This window comes from Sorex fumeus, unplaced genomic scaffold (assembly GCF_029834395.1).
Source record: "Sorex fumeus unplaced genomic scaffold, SorFum_2.1 ptg000063l, whole genome shotgun sequence".
Classification (NCBI taxonomy): Eukaryota; Metazoa; Chordata; class Mammalia; order Eulipotyphla; family Soricidae; genus Sorex; species Sorex fumeus.
The window spans coordinates 12,262,469-12,281,081 of NW_026606120.1; the positions used below are offsets into that span (position 1 = coordinate 12,262,469).

The 18,613-nt window shown below is 41.0% G+C and overlaps 1 protein-coding gene across 4 annotated transcripts in view; it reads right to left on the reverse strand.

Moving 5' to 3' along the window:
- SPIRE1 (spire type actin nucleation factor 1) overlaps window positions 1-18,613 on the reverse strand; it is a 91,315-nt gene that overhangs the window by 29,638 nt on the left and 43,064 nt on the right. For 2 of the 4 annotated variants that reach the window (XM_056126684.1, XM_056126686.1), the window contains exons 5-7: window positions 9,975-10,061; window positions 3,683-3,812; window positions 87-128 (exon numbers count right to left, since the gene is read on the reverse strand). In XM_056126684.1, the coding sequence (XP_055982659.1) occupies window positions 87-128; window positions 3,683-3,812; window positions 9,975-10,061 (259 nt within the window). The remainder of the gene's footprint in view (window positions 1-86; window positions 129-3,682; window positions 3,813-9,974; window positions 10,062-18,613) is intronic. The other 2 variants (XM_056126685.1, XM_056126687.1) reach the window with 1 other exon arrangement.

The window sequence follows — 18,613 nt, forward strand, 5'->3', positions numbered from 1 at the left end:
GATGAAATGTATTTCACAGAAACCACAAAACACACGTCAGGTTGAATGTGTTTTTCTTTTTTTTCTTTTTTTGTTTTTTTTTTTACCTGACAAGTCAAAACTGTGAGACATGCTAAGTGGCCGCATTGCTGAAAAAAGAAAAACAATAAGAAGAAAATAATTCACCTTTTAGAAATATACAGAAAGGACAGAAAGAGGAAGATTAGAGAAGACCTGTAATGGCACATTTCAGACTTTAAGGTAGAAGGCAGTGAATAGAAATCCGAACTACAAAAAAACTATGAATCTTAATTTTACGTTTATCATTAAGACTCAAAATGGAGTAACAATAAAATTAAAAAATGATAACTTTGAAAAGAACATGTTAAAAATAAAAGCATGATAAAGATACAAACATTTTAAAGATAGAACTTTAAAATAGATTTTTAAAATATTATTTTTGGAAACACAAAATATTTATAAATTTTAGACTTCATGTATTTTTAAATAATTTATTTCTGAATGAAAACTTGGCTCTAAGCACAAAGGTGACTTTTATTAAATATACTAAAAACATCAAAATTATATAATTTAAAGGGCAAATTTTTATGGCAGATAAATTATACCTTAAAACTGTTAGAAAAGGTTATTATAAAAATTGATAATGTGGGGCATTCGGGACATGAAAATTACTTATTTCTATGTTAGACCCCAAGTCTGATCATTATTTTCATGACAGAGTCAGCAATGATAACTATGCTATGACCTATTCCAGTCTTCCCGTGATTGTTAAAAAGCCATCCACTCAAACACAGACCCACAACCCTTCAGATGTCAAGTGGTCTGTCTTTTTTTCCCGAGAACAAGGTTGTCTTTTTCTATTTTTCAAAAAGGTAATCCACCGGTATTTCCAAGATTCTCTACAACTGCTGAAGCCTATCTGGTTGGAAGAGGGTTAATGCCAACTCTACATTGAAGATGGAAGTTCTGGTGTATCAATAAGAATGACTCTCAGAGTTTTAGTATCCAAACTCAGTAAAATTTAAGTATTCCTTAATAAGTTTTTAGCAGATTTTAAGAAATATTTTATACTTATAAACCATAAATCTCAATAAATTAAAAAAAGTATCAGGTCAAATCTTTTCCTCAACATACTTTTTTTAAATTTATCTGTCTCAGACACAGTGAGATGTAGCGGTAGGAGAGGTGTTGGTGAAAAAGCAGATGAGTTCATCTATGGATATGCTTCTGCAAATTACAGAACATGATGAGGGCTTATTAGGAGACAGCTGGATGCTAGGTCTGTGCTTTTAGGGAAATCTGTGCTATGGACTGGGATCTGGAAGACAGCCAGAAGCACAAATCATGGAAAAGAGTGTGGTCGCTGAGGCAGAAGTGAGACCAGAATAGAAACATGAAACATCCATTTTTAAGTCTGCAAGAGGCAGAAAAAAGAGACGAGAGAAAGTCAGGGGAGTGTGAAGTCATAGAACTGGTTCCTTTCCTATTTAAACGCAGTGACTGACTTTCCTACATCAAGATTAAATGAATTTTCTCTGAAGTTTCTTTAGGCATCTCTTTTGTTTTGTTCTGGCTTTTTGTTTGTGTGTTTGGGGCGGGTGGGTTGTGGGTTTGGGGCAACATCCAGTGGTGCGCAGGGGTTAGTCCTGGCTCTATGCTCAGGGATCACTCCTGGAGGTGCTTGGGGAAATCATATGGGGTGCTGGGGATCGAATCTGGTCAACCTGGGTGGGTCGTGTACAAGGCAAATGCCCTATCCACTGTACTATTGCTCCAGACTCTGCCTTGAGGCATCTTTATACTTACAAATTGGAAGAAAGCTCTACAAACATAAATAATTATAAAATATTTCATAACGTAGTTTTGCTTTAATCAAAAATTTAAGTACTTGTGCTTAAAGTGTCATTAAAAACATTAAATATAAAGTCAGTTGGCAAGAAAATATTATATAATTGATGTTTTTAATCACTAATATCATATATTTAAGCCCAAAATTAAGACAACAGAAATTTTTTAAACTATGTATCATCTGTGTAGTATATAGATGCATATAAACATTTTTACTTTTATACATGCATTACAATTTTAAGAAGCATTTTGAACACAATCCTTTTAATCCTTACATGAAGCATTAAGAACTATTAGAGAAAAAATTAAAATGTTGGTGGCAGTTTTGCTTTTATTTTAAATTTAACTTTCATTTACTTATTTTTTACTGAGGTACCATGATTTGCAAAGTTATTCACAGCTGAGTTTCAGGCATACAGTGTTCCAATACCAGTCCCATCACCAGTATCAACTTCCCTCCACCAACATCCCCAGTTTACTTCCACCCGTCTGCGTCCCTGAAAGGCATATTTTTAAGTTTGGTTATTGTAATTTGGACCTCATGCTTTCAGTTTTGTTGGGTCTGTGGTTCTATGTGACACCTAAGAGGTATCAAAAGAATTGATATTTCCCTCTGCCAATGAAGAAAATGATACTCAAGAGGCAGTGAACCCCCTAAAACTAATAGACAATGAACTGGCAGAACTCACTCCATTTTGTCATAATCCTCGTGTAAAGGTTGATGTCCCCCTCATGGGAAGGGGGGCTTTGTGGGCCGTCCCCCACGCCCCACCGAGGTCGCCAGCTGCCCCCCACGAGCGGCTCTCCGGCACAGCCACGGCCCCGGAGGCACAAGGACTTAGCACAGAGAACCAGCCGCTTGGAGCAGAAAAGCAAATGGACTTGTGTTGATCCGCGACACCAAGCCTGCCCGGAGGGGGAAGGGCGTTGACCGGCCCGCCCGCTCCTCTCTGGAAAGAAAGATGGCGGCCGCACGGGAGCCTTGTGGAAAGCGGGTTTGAGCCGGACTCGGGGGAGCGGCGGGGACCTCATGGGAAGGGGGGCTTTGTGGGCCGTCCCCCACGCCCCACCGAGGTCGCCAGCTGCCCCCCACGAGCGGCTCTCCGGCACGGCCACGACTCCAGGGCACAGAAACCAATCTCTCAACTAGCTAACTTTTAATAGAAATTCTTCCAGGGTCAATAAGTAAAGTAGCAGAAATTCAAAACCGCGCGGCCGCTATTGCGGCCGCGCGACATCATTTTATTCTTAAACCAGGTTGTAGAAAGCAAATCATTTCACAACGCTGTTTCAGCATGTCTGATTGGGGGGGGGGGGGTGGGTCGTAAACTCTAAACAATAATTGTGCATCTTCTATCGAAATAATCTATCTAGTCAAAGTAGATATAGTATTAACTAGAACTCATCTGCCTCACAAAGAATTGGGAGGGGTGGGAGGTGGGGGTCTATTGGGGTTCGGGGTTAAAAACGAGTATTGGGAAAGGGAAATGTGTTTGGTATCTACATGACTGAGACCTAAACCGAAAGCTCTGTAACTTTTCCCACAGTGATTCAATAAATAAATAAATTACAAAAAAAAAAAAAAAAGGTTGATGTCCCAAGGGGGAAAATTCTTACTACTCAATCCATTTCAAGTATAGACTTAAAGAATGAGGGAATGAAGTCGGTGAAAGGAGGGGAGAGAGAGAAAGTAACAAGGAATGAGAACTTCATGCATCCTGTACGATTTTTACTGTAAACCGTTATGCCATTCTATTTCACTAGTCTGCTTGAATCAAAGACTTTTTTTTTAAATTGATGACTCTAGCCCAAGAGTGGAAAGCAAGTGACTCACCAAATCTGCTGCGTCTAATCTCTTCTGGTGAGACAGGGCGAAGTTTTCTTTCTGCTTTGATTTCTTCTAATATTCTTTCATGGAGGCTCCGTGGTCGTGGTGGAGTGGGTTTCAGTTTTCTGGCTGAGGCCTTGAAAAAAGAAAAAATGACAATAATAAAAGATCATGGCTAGAGACTTCAGTAGTTGTTCTTAAATGAGGTTTACTTAAATCAATTAGTTGAGAACATATGACCAAATCAATGAAAAACCTAATAATCTCCCTTTAAGGAGTTGACAATGATTTAAAAAATACCATCAAGCAAATGCTGCAACAATAACAGAATATCCTCAGGTTCCCTCCCCCCACCCCATGGCAGTCATATAACAAATTTATTTCATATTACTTGGTCCAATAAAACTTAAAGGAATGACTAATAGAATTAACAGAAAATAAGTCAATGAAAGTCAATTTGTGGTGATTAATGGCTCTATTTTTAAAAACTTTCTTAACCTTGTAGAGAACAATAACATGCATCATTGGTAAGTGCAATAACCAATGCCACATGATAGGAAGTTTTCCCTGTCATTTACAGGAGCACTTTTAATGTTTTTTGTAAAACTGGTTTCAAGGCTATAGATTCCCTAAACTGTTGCCTGTCCACGAAGCAGTACAGTTCCTTCAAATCTGAATGATAATCTAGCGGCATAGAGTATTTCTTGTTCATTTCACTGAGTTTTTGTACTCTATCTTTCGATATTCTTTTAGCTCATAGAGTCTCATTTGGTAGATCTGCTGTATCTTATGGGATTTCCTTTGTACATAAGTTTTTTTTTTATCTTGATGTATTCAATATTCAGTCTGCCTCTATCTTTGGATTTTGTCATTTTGAGTTTAATATGTGTTCAGATTTTTCCTAATTTGGTCTATTTTCACTGGGACTCTTCAGGCCTCTTAGGAACTTGGTGCCGTAATCCTCAACTCTGGAAAGCACTTATTGATGATTTTTTAAACTATTGTCTCTTTATCAGACTTGTATTTCTGTTCTTTAGGGACTCCAATGACTCTTATATTGTTTCTCTTAAACTCATCCCATAGCTCTCTGGGATACTGTTCGTTCATTTCTTTCAGACTATTTTCTACCTTCTGTTGTTTCCTAGAGGTTTCCTCCTTCTCATCTTGGAACTCCTGGATCTTTTACTCAGCTTCTGTTATTCTGCTATTCAGAGCTTCTATTAACTTTTTTTTTTTTTACTATCAGCTATCATGTTCCTTATTTCTGTTGTTTCTGACTGTGGTTGTTTTTAATTCTGACTCTCACACTTTCCTGTGTTTTGCTGACTACCGTGCTATCGTTTCTTTGAAATCATTGAACATCCTAATCATAGTGTCACTAAAGACACTGTCTGAGAATTTACTGGTGGTATTTATTATTTTGGTGATAAGGTTTTTGCTCATTGAGCTTGATGGGCTTTTACATGTTTTCCCCATTGGGTTTCTAGTGTTCTTGCTGTGTTGGGGTGAGTCTTTGTAGTTAGGTCCCCCCGGAAGATGCCGAGGGGTTAAGCTGGCGATTGCTCACTGTCTTCTCTGCCCATCCTCAGAGAATGATGGGAAGAACAACTGTGAGCAGCATGTTATTTGTTGTGTAGATCAGAGGCTGTAGTGTGATCTATAGTGTAGCCTTATTAGGACACAGGTCAGGTGTGGAGGTTGCTGGGGCTCTACCCAGTTGGGATGGGTTCTGCCTCTGTTCTGAAATAGGTGATATCAGTCAGAGGCGAGCCTCATCTGGAATTGTAGGGCAGCAAGCAGAAGGTCAGGGAGGAGCTGTGGTGTGGCCCTCAACAAGGTGCAGGTGGTGCGTGGAACCCACCCAGTAGGGAGAGTCAATTAATTAATTGTTTTGGCAGAAATAGGAATTGAACCCAAGGTCTCACACATTTGGGGCATAAACTCCACCACTGAACCACAACCACAATTCCATGTAATTGAATATATATGTGTATGCATATGTGTATGTGTGTGTGTGTGTGTACACGTGTGAGTGTGTGTGTGTGTGTGCGCGCGCTAGCGTATAGATATGGCTTTGGGGCCATTCCCAGTCAACCACAGGAGTCAGCACGCTTTCATCAAGTTTCGACCTAGAGGTACTGATCTGATGGGTTAAACTCTTGAGCATGTCTATAGTGTTGCTTGGGGGTGGTAGAACTCAGGGGCCATTGGGGCAGTGCTCAAGACACCATGTGATGCCAAGGATGGAACCTGGGACCTTGCAAACCACTTGCACAATCTCCCAGTCATTGTGCTCAATTAATTTTAAGGACTAGTTTTGCTAATAATTTTGTTATATTCCCTAGCGGCAAGCACAACAGACAATCAACTGAAATGTAAGCTATACTCTAATACTACCACATTTTTTTTTTTTTTTGCTTTTTGGGTCACACCTGGAGATGCACAGGGGTTACTCCTGGCAGTGCTCGGGGGACCATATGGTAATCGAACCCAGGTCGGCCACGTGCAAGGCAAACACCCTTCCTATGTACTATTACTCCAGTCCCCCATTATTACTTTTTTAAAAAATAACAAACCCTTTCTCTTCTCTTTTGTTATAGCTATAGTGACTAAAGGTTACACACATGTGGCTTGGCGTCTACATGCCTGGCTGTGTGTGCCAAACTGCACACTATGTGAACTCACAGTCTCAGGCTTGTAAGGCTATGGCTCTGCCACTGAGTCATCCCTATTCCCACCATTACTGCATCTGAAACGAATGTTTCTGAGTAAGCCATTACTTCCCCTATTTTCATTATATAAGCACGGAAATAAAGGCTCAGAAAGGCTAATGAAGTTGCCGAGACATAACAGCTGAACTGCAGAATTATTGCTGCAAATCCAGGTTCATTTGATTCTATATCCTTCTGCTCTACAATGACCTACTTTCTCAAAATCATTTTCCTAAACAGCCTCTTTCCCTTCTTTTAAATAGAGTTTTAAGATGGATCATTAATTATGTACAGACACTGGGGAAGGAATACCATTTCCTTTCTGGTTAATTAAGGTACATAGGTTGAGGAGTTTTGATAAGCACTGCCTCACAAGGAGGGAAAAAGAAGTAGAGAGGAAATGGGGGTCAGGGAGATAGCTTAAAGGGGCATGGGAGCATGTGCTTCGTGGACAAGGACCCCAGTTTGATCCCCACCACCACATGGTCCTCTTATTTTTTTTTTTTGGGGGGGGCGCACACCCAGCGGTGCTCAGCACTTACTCCTGGCTCTGTGCTTAGGAATCACTCCTGGCAGGACGTGGGGGCCCAGAAGGAGTGCCCAGGATTAAACTCCAAGTTGGCCATGTGCAAGTTAAGTGTACTATCTTTCTAGTTCTCCTCACATGTGTGGCCCTCTCAAGTGTGCTGGATTGGCTCTGCACCACAAGCCCAAAATGCCACAAAGCATGGAACTATCCAGGCTGATTGGCTGAATATTGCCTAGAGTGGTCACTAGGCTCCTCCACCTCCAATAAATAAATAAACAAATAAAGAGGAAATGAAAATCAATATTCAAATGATTACAATATTCTGATTCTACAGGTCACTAGAAAGAATCTATTAACAGAAAAGGAAAAATTAAAGGCGATGGATAATAGAGCGGCTATATTGTAAAAAGAGCAGAAAAGGAATTTAAAAAGACCATTAATCAAATAGGTTATTTAGTCTCATAAAGTCAATTTGAAGGGAAGTTTATATCACAATATCATACTGCTATTTAGTCTTTATTCTGTGAGGTTTTGGACTAGATTTTGGACTAGCATCAGACTGTTTTTGAGTTAAAACACTCTCTAAGGTTGTTCAGGTTGTTTTGCAGCCACACCTGCCTGTACTCAGGCATCACATCTGGTGGGCTCGGGGAACAGACGGGGTGCCAAAAATCAAACCCAGGTTAGCTGCATGCAAGGAAAACACCTTGCTTGCTCTACCAACTCTCAGCTCCCTCTAAAAGTCTTCACTGTCACTGTCCTCCCATTGTTCATCAATTTGCTCGAGCGGGCTCAGTAACGTCTCCATTTTGAGACTTGTTGTTATTATGTTTGGCATATCAAATATGTCATGGGTAGCTTGCCGGGCTTTGCCGTGCGGGTGAGATACTCTCGGTAGCTTGCCAGGCTCTCTGAGAGGGGTGGAAGAATTGAACCCGGGTCGGTTGGGTCAACCGCATGCAAGGCAAATGCCCTACTGCTGTGCTATGGCTACAGCCCTAAAAGTTTTGTACTAAATTATTTTAGGTATCTTCTAAGGCCCACATAATTAGTTTAGATCTCTTATTTAGAGAATAAAAACTCAGTGTCAACACTTTAAGAGCAGCGTTCTATATCTAAATTACAGAAACGAACTGTTTCACCAATGTAAGGGAAGAAAAATTTCTGTCTTTCCCTAGATTCTTTGGAGGATTTAACAATGGAAAAGACACAGGACATAGGAGGAAAAAATTAATTTTGTACATATTGGATCACATATAGACATGAGAGTTCCAAAGACATGGTAGCATGGTAGCACGGTCCTCCTGTTGTTCATCAATTTGCTCAAGCGGGCCCAGTAATGTCTCCATCGTGAGACTTCTTATTACTGTGTTTAGCATATTGAATACGTCAAAGGTAGCTTGCCAGGCTTTGCCGTGCAGGCGAGGTACTCTTGGTAGCTTGCCGGGCTCTCCGAGAGGGGCGGAGGAATCGAACCCGGCTCTGCCGGGCCAGCTGCGTGCAAGGCAAACACCCTACCACTGTGCTATCGCTCCAGTCTGTTCCAAAGAGAGTCATGTGAAAATTAAATTCCTATGCTCCCCTGAGCTGCTGAATAAGACAAGGGCCCAGGGCTTCAACAAGGAGAAAAATACATTAAGAAAAGCAGACAGGGGACTGGAGAGACAGCACAGCGGGTAGGGCGTTTGCCTTGCACGCAGCCAACCTGGGTTTAATCCCTGACATCCCATACAGCCTTCTGAGCACCACCAGGACTAACTCTTGAGTGCAGAGTCAGGAATAACCCCTATGCACATCGCCGGGTGTGACCCAAAAAGAAAAAAAAAAAAGCAGACAAACAGTAAATTAGATGCTTATCCTCCCATCAAACTAAGTTATAAAAATTTATCTGTGACAATTACCCTAATTCTGGGCAAGGTGACCTAAATTCTGTATTTTATGTGGGAACTGGGGGTGAGGGGATGCCAATGCAGAGTGCTCAGGGCACTATGCAGTGTAAGTTTTGAGCTCTCTCCTGCCCCTAATCTAAATTCTTTCTGGTAGTTAAAAGAGGGGGCAAAGTTTGTAGGGTATGAACAGACTTCATAATTATTCACATGCCAAAACGGCACATTTCAGGTAGACTTATTCTGAAATACATTACCAAATTCTCATTCAGGGTAAACTGGGTAGCAAACAAAAATTCCTGATTTAGCTTCATAACAGCATTAATTAGAAGTCATGCATATTCCTTGGTACAGTAAAGATAATCTTCAAAGACCAGAGAAAAAGTATATCTACGTCCCCCCTCAAACATAACTGCATAGGGAATCCATATATTTTTGTTTTGTTTGGGGCCACCACACCTTGGAAGTGCTCAGGGATCACTCCTGGCAATGGTTGGGGGAACAAAGGGAAGAGGGCTGGGGCTCAAATCTGGGTCGGCCATGTGTAAGGCCAGCATCCTGTCTGCTCCATCTTAGTAAAGGGATCTTTACTAAGCAGTTCACCTAATTCTTGAAAACTGGGGGAAGCAAAAACTCAGCTAGATACTTAGATCAGTAGAACAGGAATACCTGAGAACAGGAATACTCCTGAGTATTTGTAATCTGGGACTAGAAAACATATACACTCATAAGATACTTAATGACAGGGATGTGCTCTGAGAAATGCACTGTAAGGGGATGTTGTTTTTGTGTGTCACAGGGTGTAATTACAGAAGCCTAGATGGTATACAGCCCATTACACACCTAAAGTTATACAGCCAAGCCCTGGGACCACTGATGTCTAAGTGGTTTGTTTTTGGCTAAATGGCATTAAGTGACCCACAGGTGGACTGGATCTTGAAATGCCTTATTAAGACTATCTGTGACTTTACACGTTCCAATAAAACAGGCTGGTTTTTAACATGTTATCATTGATGTGTGATGGGTAAAGTATGATTCTGCCATGTCCCCACCCCAAGTGCCACCCAATAAAAACCATGTGCAATTGAAAAAGAAAAAAGAGATAATTCCATAGAGCAGAAAAATTCAGTTATGTAATCGCCAATAGAGAGGGATCATGTCAGATAACGTACCGGATTTAAAGGAGGTCTTGATCTGATGAAATCCAAGATGATTTCATGAGCACTTTTTTTTAACCGAGGCGGAATATCACCATTTACCTGAAAGGAGAAAAAAAAAAAGAAGATTCTTCATTAATGGCCATGATCCAGAGACAGAAATAAATCCCTCAAAGAGAGCAACACAGAACAATCATTGCCATAGGGATGCCTCCAGACCCCAAAGTCACCATCCAGTTAAAAAAAAATTAAATTAGCCTCAGCTCTAGAACAGTATTTAAAATTTTAGAATTCCTGGAGCACAGTTGCAAATGCGGCAGTGTGATATCTCATTCTTATAACAGGGGCTTAATGGTCCCAGGCTAAGATTAAAAAATCTTGATATACTTTCCTCTAAGGAAATTTTTTAGTTCGTTTTTAGTGGATTATTTATAACAAACATTACAAAATAAATTATTTAGGTTTGTTTGGGGGCAGGGCTTGGGGGTTGGGGTGGAAACATTTGAAATATGGTGGTAGGTAGGTGTAATGATGGTGGGATTGATGTTGGAATATTAAATGTAACAAATTATTGTGAACAACTTTATAAAAATTTTTCATTTTTTTTCATTTCATCATCCTGTTATTCGTCGATTGCCTCGAGCAGGCCCCAGTAACGTCTCTTTCATCCTAGCCCTGAGATTATATTCAAGGCTCTTTAGGAGAATGAGACCCATCATTGTTACTGGTATTTGGCATATTTGGTACGCCACGGGGAGTTTGCCAGACTCTGCCCTGTGGGCAGGCTACATTCGATAGCCTGCAAGTATTTTTCTTTATAAAAATAGAATACAATAAAATATATATAAAAAAGATTTAGGTGACTTTATGAGCATCATTAATGATTTCTGGTGAGAGTCATTATTTCAACTTATCTGGCTCTACCAAAGATACACTTCAAATCAATAAAACAGTAAATGGCCAAGAGGCTGAAAGCAAATATGACCAGCATTGAAGAAAAATCTAAGTCTGTTTTAGTTCTATCCTTTTTTTTGTGAACCACGAGATACATCCCTTTCAAAAGAAAGTTTCTATGATTATGAATGAGTATCGAATAATACTATATTCATGAATTACTTTTATCATTTAAAAACAGCTTCTACTTCTCATCTTCAATCCTGTACAAAACCAAGGTGACTGAACTGACAACACAATCACATTCTGTAGATAAAACTCAAGCTCATAGTAAGAAGGGTGGGTATCTACTTTATCACAGAACTATTAAGAAGGAAGTTTGGTGATGACTCAGTTTGTCTCTGACCTCTGCTTTACTGGTCTTACTTTTTATTTATTTGAGGGGAGGGCCCTGTGGTGGCCATTGCTCTGAGGACCATGTTGGGTGTGGCTCAAACCTGGGGTTTCTCCATATGCATCAGACAAGCCTACACTCCAGCCTGGTAAGCTGTCTCCCTTGCATCTGTCCTCTTTTTATTATTATTTTTTTTAAAGTCGTATCTGTTAATGCTCAAAATATAACATGCTGGGATTTGAACCAGGATTGCATGCTAGGCAAGCACCTTAACCTTTGTACTATTTCATTGACCCTGTCCTCACTTTTTAAAGTAATATGCTACCAAAAAAATGAAAAATAAATAAAAAATTTTTTAAGTAAAAAAAAAAATCTCAGAAAACTACAAAATATACCACCCTAAACTCACATTCTGATCATTTAGTTGTGAAATATAATATTCAGTTTCTGGTTCTATATGAAAAGAAAATAGGCATTAATTGCTGGGAACTTTTTGTCATACTTCTCACAATAAAAAATAATATTTAAAACTGACTAATGGGGCCAGAGAGACAGCACACTTGCCTTGCATGTGACTGACCTGGGTTCAATCCCCAGAATCCTGTATGGTCCCTGAGTCTGTCAGGAGTGATTCCTGAGCACAGAGCTATGAGTCAGTCCTGATCACTACTGGGTATGACCCCAAAACCAAAAATAAAATAAAATAAAATAAAAACACTGGAAAATACCACTAAGCTGCTCAAAATCCAGAAAATTAGCATACTATTTTATGTTAATGAGTTGAGAAACTCTATAATGCTTTCTTTCCCTCTTATTCTGGCCACCTCTAAATATTCTAGTAATTTTAATATGAAAAACAGATAATTTAGCTAGTATTCATGGTTAGGTTTTTCAAAAATTCAATGGAAATATTGACTCACAACTTGCTGTATCTGAATATTAAATTTTTTAGGTTTGTTTTTGTTATTTTTTATCACTGGTACTATTTTGGATAAGCTAAGTTTGATGTTTCAAGGTTTTTTGGGGGGAGAGGGGAATGGGGGCACTCCTGACAGTGCTCAGGGCTTACTCCTGGTTCTGCACTCAGGAATCATTCCTGGAAGGCTCAGGGGACCATATGGGATGCTAGGGATTAAATCTGGTCTGCTGGAATTCAAGACAAGTATTTTACCCTCTGTACTCTTTACGATCTCTCTAGCCCTGATAGTTCAAGTTTTATTTTTAAATTAAAATAAAACAATTTAAATTAAAAAAATTTTATTCAAACAGTGCCATCAACCTACATTAAAAACAATTTAAAAGATATTTCCAACACTGAGAAAAAAAAAACCTAAGTGCTGTTCTGTGGGCCAGTCAAATGTTGCTACTCTGACCAAGTTTGGAGCCTCTCATCAATCCGCCAGAGGCCTCCAAGTCGCCCCTTCTTTCCTGTGCCCCACTTCCCAACCCTGAATAAGTTCAAGATGACCTACTGCAAGATTTAGGAGAAATAAAAGGGGAGGAGGAGCAGAAAGATAATATGTCGGGCAGGGCACTTGCCCTGCATTTGGCAGACTGGAGTTCGATCTCTGGCACCCCAAACGATTTCTCCAAGCCCAGCACAAGTGATGCCTGAGGACAGAGCCAGGAGTCCTGAGCACTGCTGGAGTGGCTCCAAAATGAATAATAATAATAACAATAATATTCAGGAGTTAAACCTGCTTTTGCCAAGCCATGTTGTGAGTGCTAGTACTTGGTTAAAGGAGGTTGTGGATCCTAACAGCACAACTAGAGGTCTCATGTGCACCACTCACTCATCCCCTACAGCTGTTTGCTTTTGCTTAACCGTTCCTTCTATCGGTAGAGTGGGGAGAATGAATTAAATGAGGGCAAGGTCATAAATCTCACTGCTCAAAATACATTAATTTCATTTTCCACACTAGTTGAAACTGCCTCCTCGATTCCTGTTACTAATGTATGTCAATGCTCACAAGGGAAATATCAGGACAGAATGGATGAGAAGAAATTGAGCAAGCACCATTCTTCATTGATCAATGATATTATTTTCATATTAGTATAGAACACCTCCTGAAACAAGATCTCAGAGCTGCAAAGAGGAACAGAGGAATATAAATCTACTTATTGTAGAGCTATAAGCAAATAAAAGCGGTTATAGAACTTGGTTTTTAATTTTGAGCCACAACTGCTAAAACAAATAGCTTGGGGTTTTTTTGGTTTTGTTTTGGGGCCACACCAGGCTGTGCTCAGGGGATCATACGCAGTGTCAAACTGGAGTCAGCTGTATGCAAGGCCTTAAATCCTTATATTATCTCTCTGGCCCTAAGCAAAGGTAAAAAGGTAAAGGCCCTCCCGTTGATCGTCGATTTGCTCGAGCGGGCCCAGTAACGTCTCCATTGGAGACTTTGTTGTTACTGTGTCTGGCATATCGAATACTCTCGGTAGCTTGCCGGGCCCTAAGCAAATATATTTTATTTTATTTTTGCTTTTTGGGTCACACCTGGCAATGCACAGGGGTTACTCCTGGCTCTGCACTCAGGAATTACTCCTGGCGGTGCTCAGGGGACCATATGGGATGCTGGGAATCGAACCCGGATTGGCCGGGTGCAAGGCAACCACCCTACCCGCTGTGCTATCGCTCCAGCCCCGCAAATATATTTTAAAGAAAAGATGTTAAGTTCATACATCTTTATTTTTAAAGGTAAGTTATTCATTTTTAAAAAGAAATTAAGTATATTATTTAAACATTTTGGAAAAAATTCACCAAATATTTTACTTTTATAACTCAGTATCTGGATAAATAGCCAATATGACTGAGTCTTTTAAACAGTACCCCAAATATAAACACAACAGTGGTATATTTACATGATTTAACTCTAAAGGTTAAATTAAAAACATCTTTTTTGGAGGGTGGGGGGCACACTCAGTGGTGCTCACGGATCACTCCTGGTGGACTTGGGAGACCATAAGGGGTGTTGGGGCTTGAACCTGGGTTGGCTGCATGCAAGACAAGAGCCCTACCCACTGTACTACTGCTCTCGCCCCTAAGTAAAAAACATCTTGGCATAGCATTTCAGGTTCAGATAAACAGAAATGTATGAAAGTTGTGTTCATTTTTTAGAAAATATTTGCTAAAAAACAGTAAGTAGCATTATGTTCTTAAGAGTACATTTAAAAAAAAATCCAGTTTGAATTTTTCATGCTAAACACTGACAGGCATTTACACTGTTTCGATACCTTGACTATTGGTGACTAATGCCATGATGAACCTGGGAGTGTCTCTTTGAAACACTGATCTCATTTCCTTGGGAAATATACGCAGAAGCAGAATTGCCAGATCATATGGTAGTTCTATTCTTAGTTTCCTGAGGAACATCCATACTGCTTTCAAAAATAGCTGCACCAATTTACATTCCACCAACAGCACGCAAGGATTTTTCCTTTTCTACAGCCTTGCCAATACTTGGTAGCTCTAGGTATCTCTCACTCTTAAAATATATATATATATATATGCATATATATATATTTATCCATCCTAACAGGTGCAAGGTGATATATTGCTGTGATTTTCTTTTTTCGGTGAGGGACGGGAGCACATCCAGCAGTGCTAAGGGCTTACTTCTGGCTCTGGGCTTAGAGATGGTTCCAGGTGAGCTCAGGGGGCCATATAGGGTGCTTGGTATTGAACCCAGACCGACCGTGTGCAAGACAAACACCATATCTGCTGTCCTATGTTTATTTAGGTCGTTTCTCCATTTTTTTTTCTTTTTTGAGTCACGCCCAGCAATGTACAGGGGTTAGTCCTGGCTCTGCACTCAGGAATTACTCCTGGAAGTATTCAGGGAACCATATGGGATGCTGGGAATCGAACCCAGGTTGGCCGCATGCAAGGCAAATGCCTACCCGCTGAGCTATCGCTCTAGCCCCCATTTCTCCATTTTTAAGTTGGGTTCTTAATTTTTTTTTTTGCGACTGAGTTATATGAACCTTATAAATACTGAATATTAACCTTTTATCAGGTATTTAATTTGCCTAATCAAATTTCAAAAATATTCACTTTAAAAGAAAAATGTATCTATAACATTCATAAAAATCTACATATAAAGGATAGATACATAGGTCCCAGGCTGGCAGTGGCAGCTGTCAGCACTCTGAAAAGCTGGCTGATGGGGTCATAAAACTTCTGCACGAATGAATGGAAGAGCTCTTTAAATATTTACTCTAACTCAAAAAGAGTGCCTCTAAGCAAAACCAACCCAGGGCCAGCGGAGCTCCGGCAGGAGCAGGGCCGTGAAGACACCGGGCTGGCTCCACGGCCGACGAGCTACCACAGCTCTCGGTGCTCTGGGCTGCAGCCGTATTTGTGCAGGAATGACTAACACACCAGGTGCAGCCTGGCACCACTGCAGAAGCTGGGGGGCACTCTGGGCTCCCACCAGGGGGCTAGCTCGGGCAGCCCGTGTCATAGGAGGCCCCTACCAACTCAGGCAACACCTCCCCCAGATCAGGCCTCACCAATGCCAGTGCTGCCTGTAGCATATTACGGAGGAAAATCTCCCTGAGTGCCCACTGGCTGGATACCAGACCCAAAGATGGGGGTGGGTACTCCTTGGTCAAGTTCCGTGGTCTGGTGGTAGCTGGAGCTGCAGTAGCTGACCTGGCCCCGATCCTAGCTATGTCCAATGCTGCCATTACCACCGAGGCTAAGAGGGACAACCCGGTCCCACATGTGGTGAAAACATCAGTAGCCTGATGGTTTCCTCTGGCTTCCTGGTGGCCCAGAGCTGCTGCTGTGCCTTAGGCTGGACTCCCAACAACTCAGGACCAAGGTTTCCAAGAAATTAAACAGCAAAAACTTGGATACAGGGAGTCATGGCCACGGACCACCTCCAGCTACGCCATACAAGCTCATTTATGGGCCTTGTTCTAGAAACTCATAAAGAGATCAAAAGGACACAGTAGATCTTCTCAGATATGCACATGGCTGAATAATCAGGGTACATGGAGGGGAAGGGTCAGGTTAGTGCAGTGCCTGCCTGAACAGAGCCCCCTCCCCCAGCCACTTGCTCCCACAATCCAAAATTGCCACCAGGTCCCCAGTGGGACCGCACTGTCTCCAGGCATACCTCACTGAGAAAGTAACCCACTGAAAATTCGGGTATGCAGGTTTTGTGACTGAAATCTCCAGGCTTTCTCGAGGTCGGAATGGACTTCCACCTCCATGAACCAAGTCCAGTGCCACCATCCACGCTCGGCTACCAACCTCACTTCAGAGACCCATAAATAAATCTCGAAAGAGATCAAAAGCTGCAGTAAATCTTGGACCCCATGGCTGAATAATCTGAGGTACATTGAAGGGGGGGGGTTAGCCCAGTGTCCACCCAAACAGAGGCCCCAGCAGTTGTTTATTCACACAAACCAAAACCGCCACCATGCCCTGGGCCAGACTCCATTATCTCTGTACAGACCTCACTGAGGTATTAATCTGCTGAAATTTTGGGTATGCAGGTTTTGTGACTTGAAATCTCCAAGCCTTCCCAGAGTCAGGATGGGTGACATCCACCCACCTCCCTGTACTTCCTGAAGCCTGGGCAGTTACGTCCACACTGCAAAGCTGCTATGCAATTAAAAAGGCTACTCCAGCTGTACCTTCCCAATAAAAATACTGAACTCCCTGAACAAACAAGACCACTTAGTACCTGTATTGCAAACCATAAAGAACACAAGGAGAAAAGAGAGAGGGGAGGGGAGGGAAGGGGAGGGGAGGGGAGGGGAGAGGAGGGGAGAGGAGGGGAGAGGAGAGGAGAGGAGAGACTGCCACAGAAGCGGGCTGGGGGTGGAAGTTGGGGGGTGGTAGGAGGGAAACTGGGGACACTGATGATGGAAAAGGTACACCAGTGAAGGGATGGGTGTTAGAACATTGTATGAAACCCAATTATGAACAGCTTTGTAATGGTCTATCTCATGATGATTCAATTAATACATAAATAAATCACAGTCACAGTCCTCCCGTTGTTCATTGATTTGCTCGAGTGGGCCCAGTAACGTCTCCATTGGGGATTTTTGTTGTTACTGTGTTTGGCATATCGAATACGTCACAGGGAGCTTGCCAGGCTCTGCCATGCGGGCGAGATACTCTCGGTAGCTTGCCGGGCTCTCCGAGAGGGGCGGAGGAATCGAACTCGGGTCGGCCATCCTGGCTGCATGCAAGGCAAACGCCCTACCGCTATGCTATCGCTCAACCCACATAAATAATAAAAGAATAGTTACAAATCAACAAGACAAAAACAAAAAAAGAAAAATGCACAAAAATTAGGTTCCCATTAATAGAAAAATACTTACAATATAAGAACCTTTTAACTTAGAATAAAAAAATATTATTCTATTTGTTCCACACAACCACCGTGAGGTAATTTTTATTATCCCTGTCGCATAAAGTAATAGCATGTCCAAAATTGCAGAGCCGAGATGTAAACAAATCCCATTTCCAGAGTATACACATTATTGCCTAAAACATTAAAATTCTATTCCACTTCTCTCATAAAAAGATAAAAAACTAAGTGAGATCACAATTAAATTTTTTTTTCTTCAATCACAGTGAAATACACAGTTGCAAGGTTGTTCGTGATTGGGTTTCAGTTATATAATGTTCCAACACCCACCCCTTCACCAATGTACATTCCCCTACCCCACCCCCACCCCTGGCCTGCCTCTGTGGCTGCCACTTTTCTCCTTTCCCTCTCAAGGGAGATCACTATTTAACCTACAGATAAAAGTTTGATAACGTAACAGCACTAACGAAGAGTGGTGAAGGGCTATTCCTATACAAACAAAAAATATGAATAGAATTAATTTTTTTAATTATATGAGCAGAAGCATGCATAGTTTTTATTTCTGTACATTTGACTTCTGTTGTACACCATTATGTCCGTGAGATTCCATTACATTGCAACATGCAAGAGTGTTGATTTCTGTTCTATTATTCCTTTGATTTACTATTTACTCATTTTACTATTGATGGGACTTGAACTATATATACACATTGTGGCTACTGCCAATAATTTTAACTGGCTTATTCTTGCATACGTATTCTGGTGCTCAATGGTATATCTGTCCTAGTTAAAAAGTATTTAACGGGGGGGACCATATGTGGTTCTAGGGATTAAGCTGGGGTTGGCTATACATAAGGCAAGGGCCTTATTGTCTGTACTATCTTTCCAGCCCCCTTTTGTTTTATTATTAAAAAAAATTAATGTCAGGATGTCTTTGGCATATTTTTTCATATGTTCTGTATCTACTTTCTCTCTCTCCCCTCTCCTGCTAGGATTATTTTTTTAAGTGGTTGGGTTTTATTTTATTTTTTGCTTTT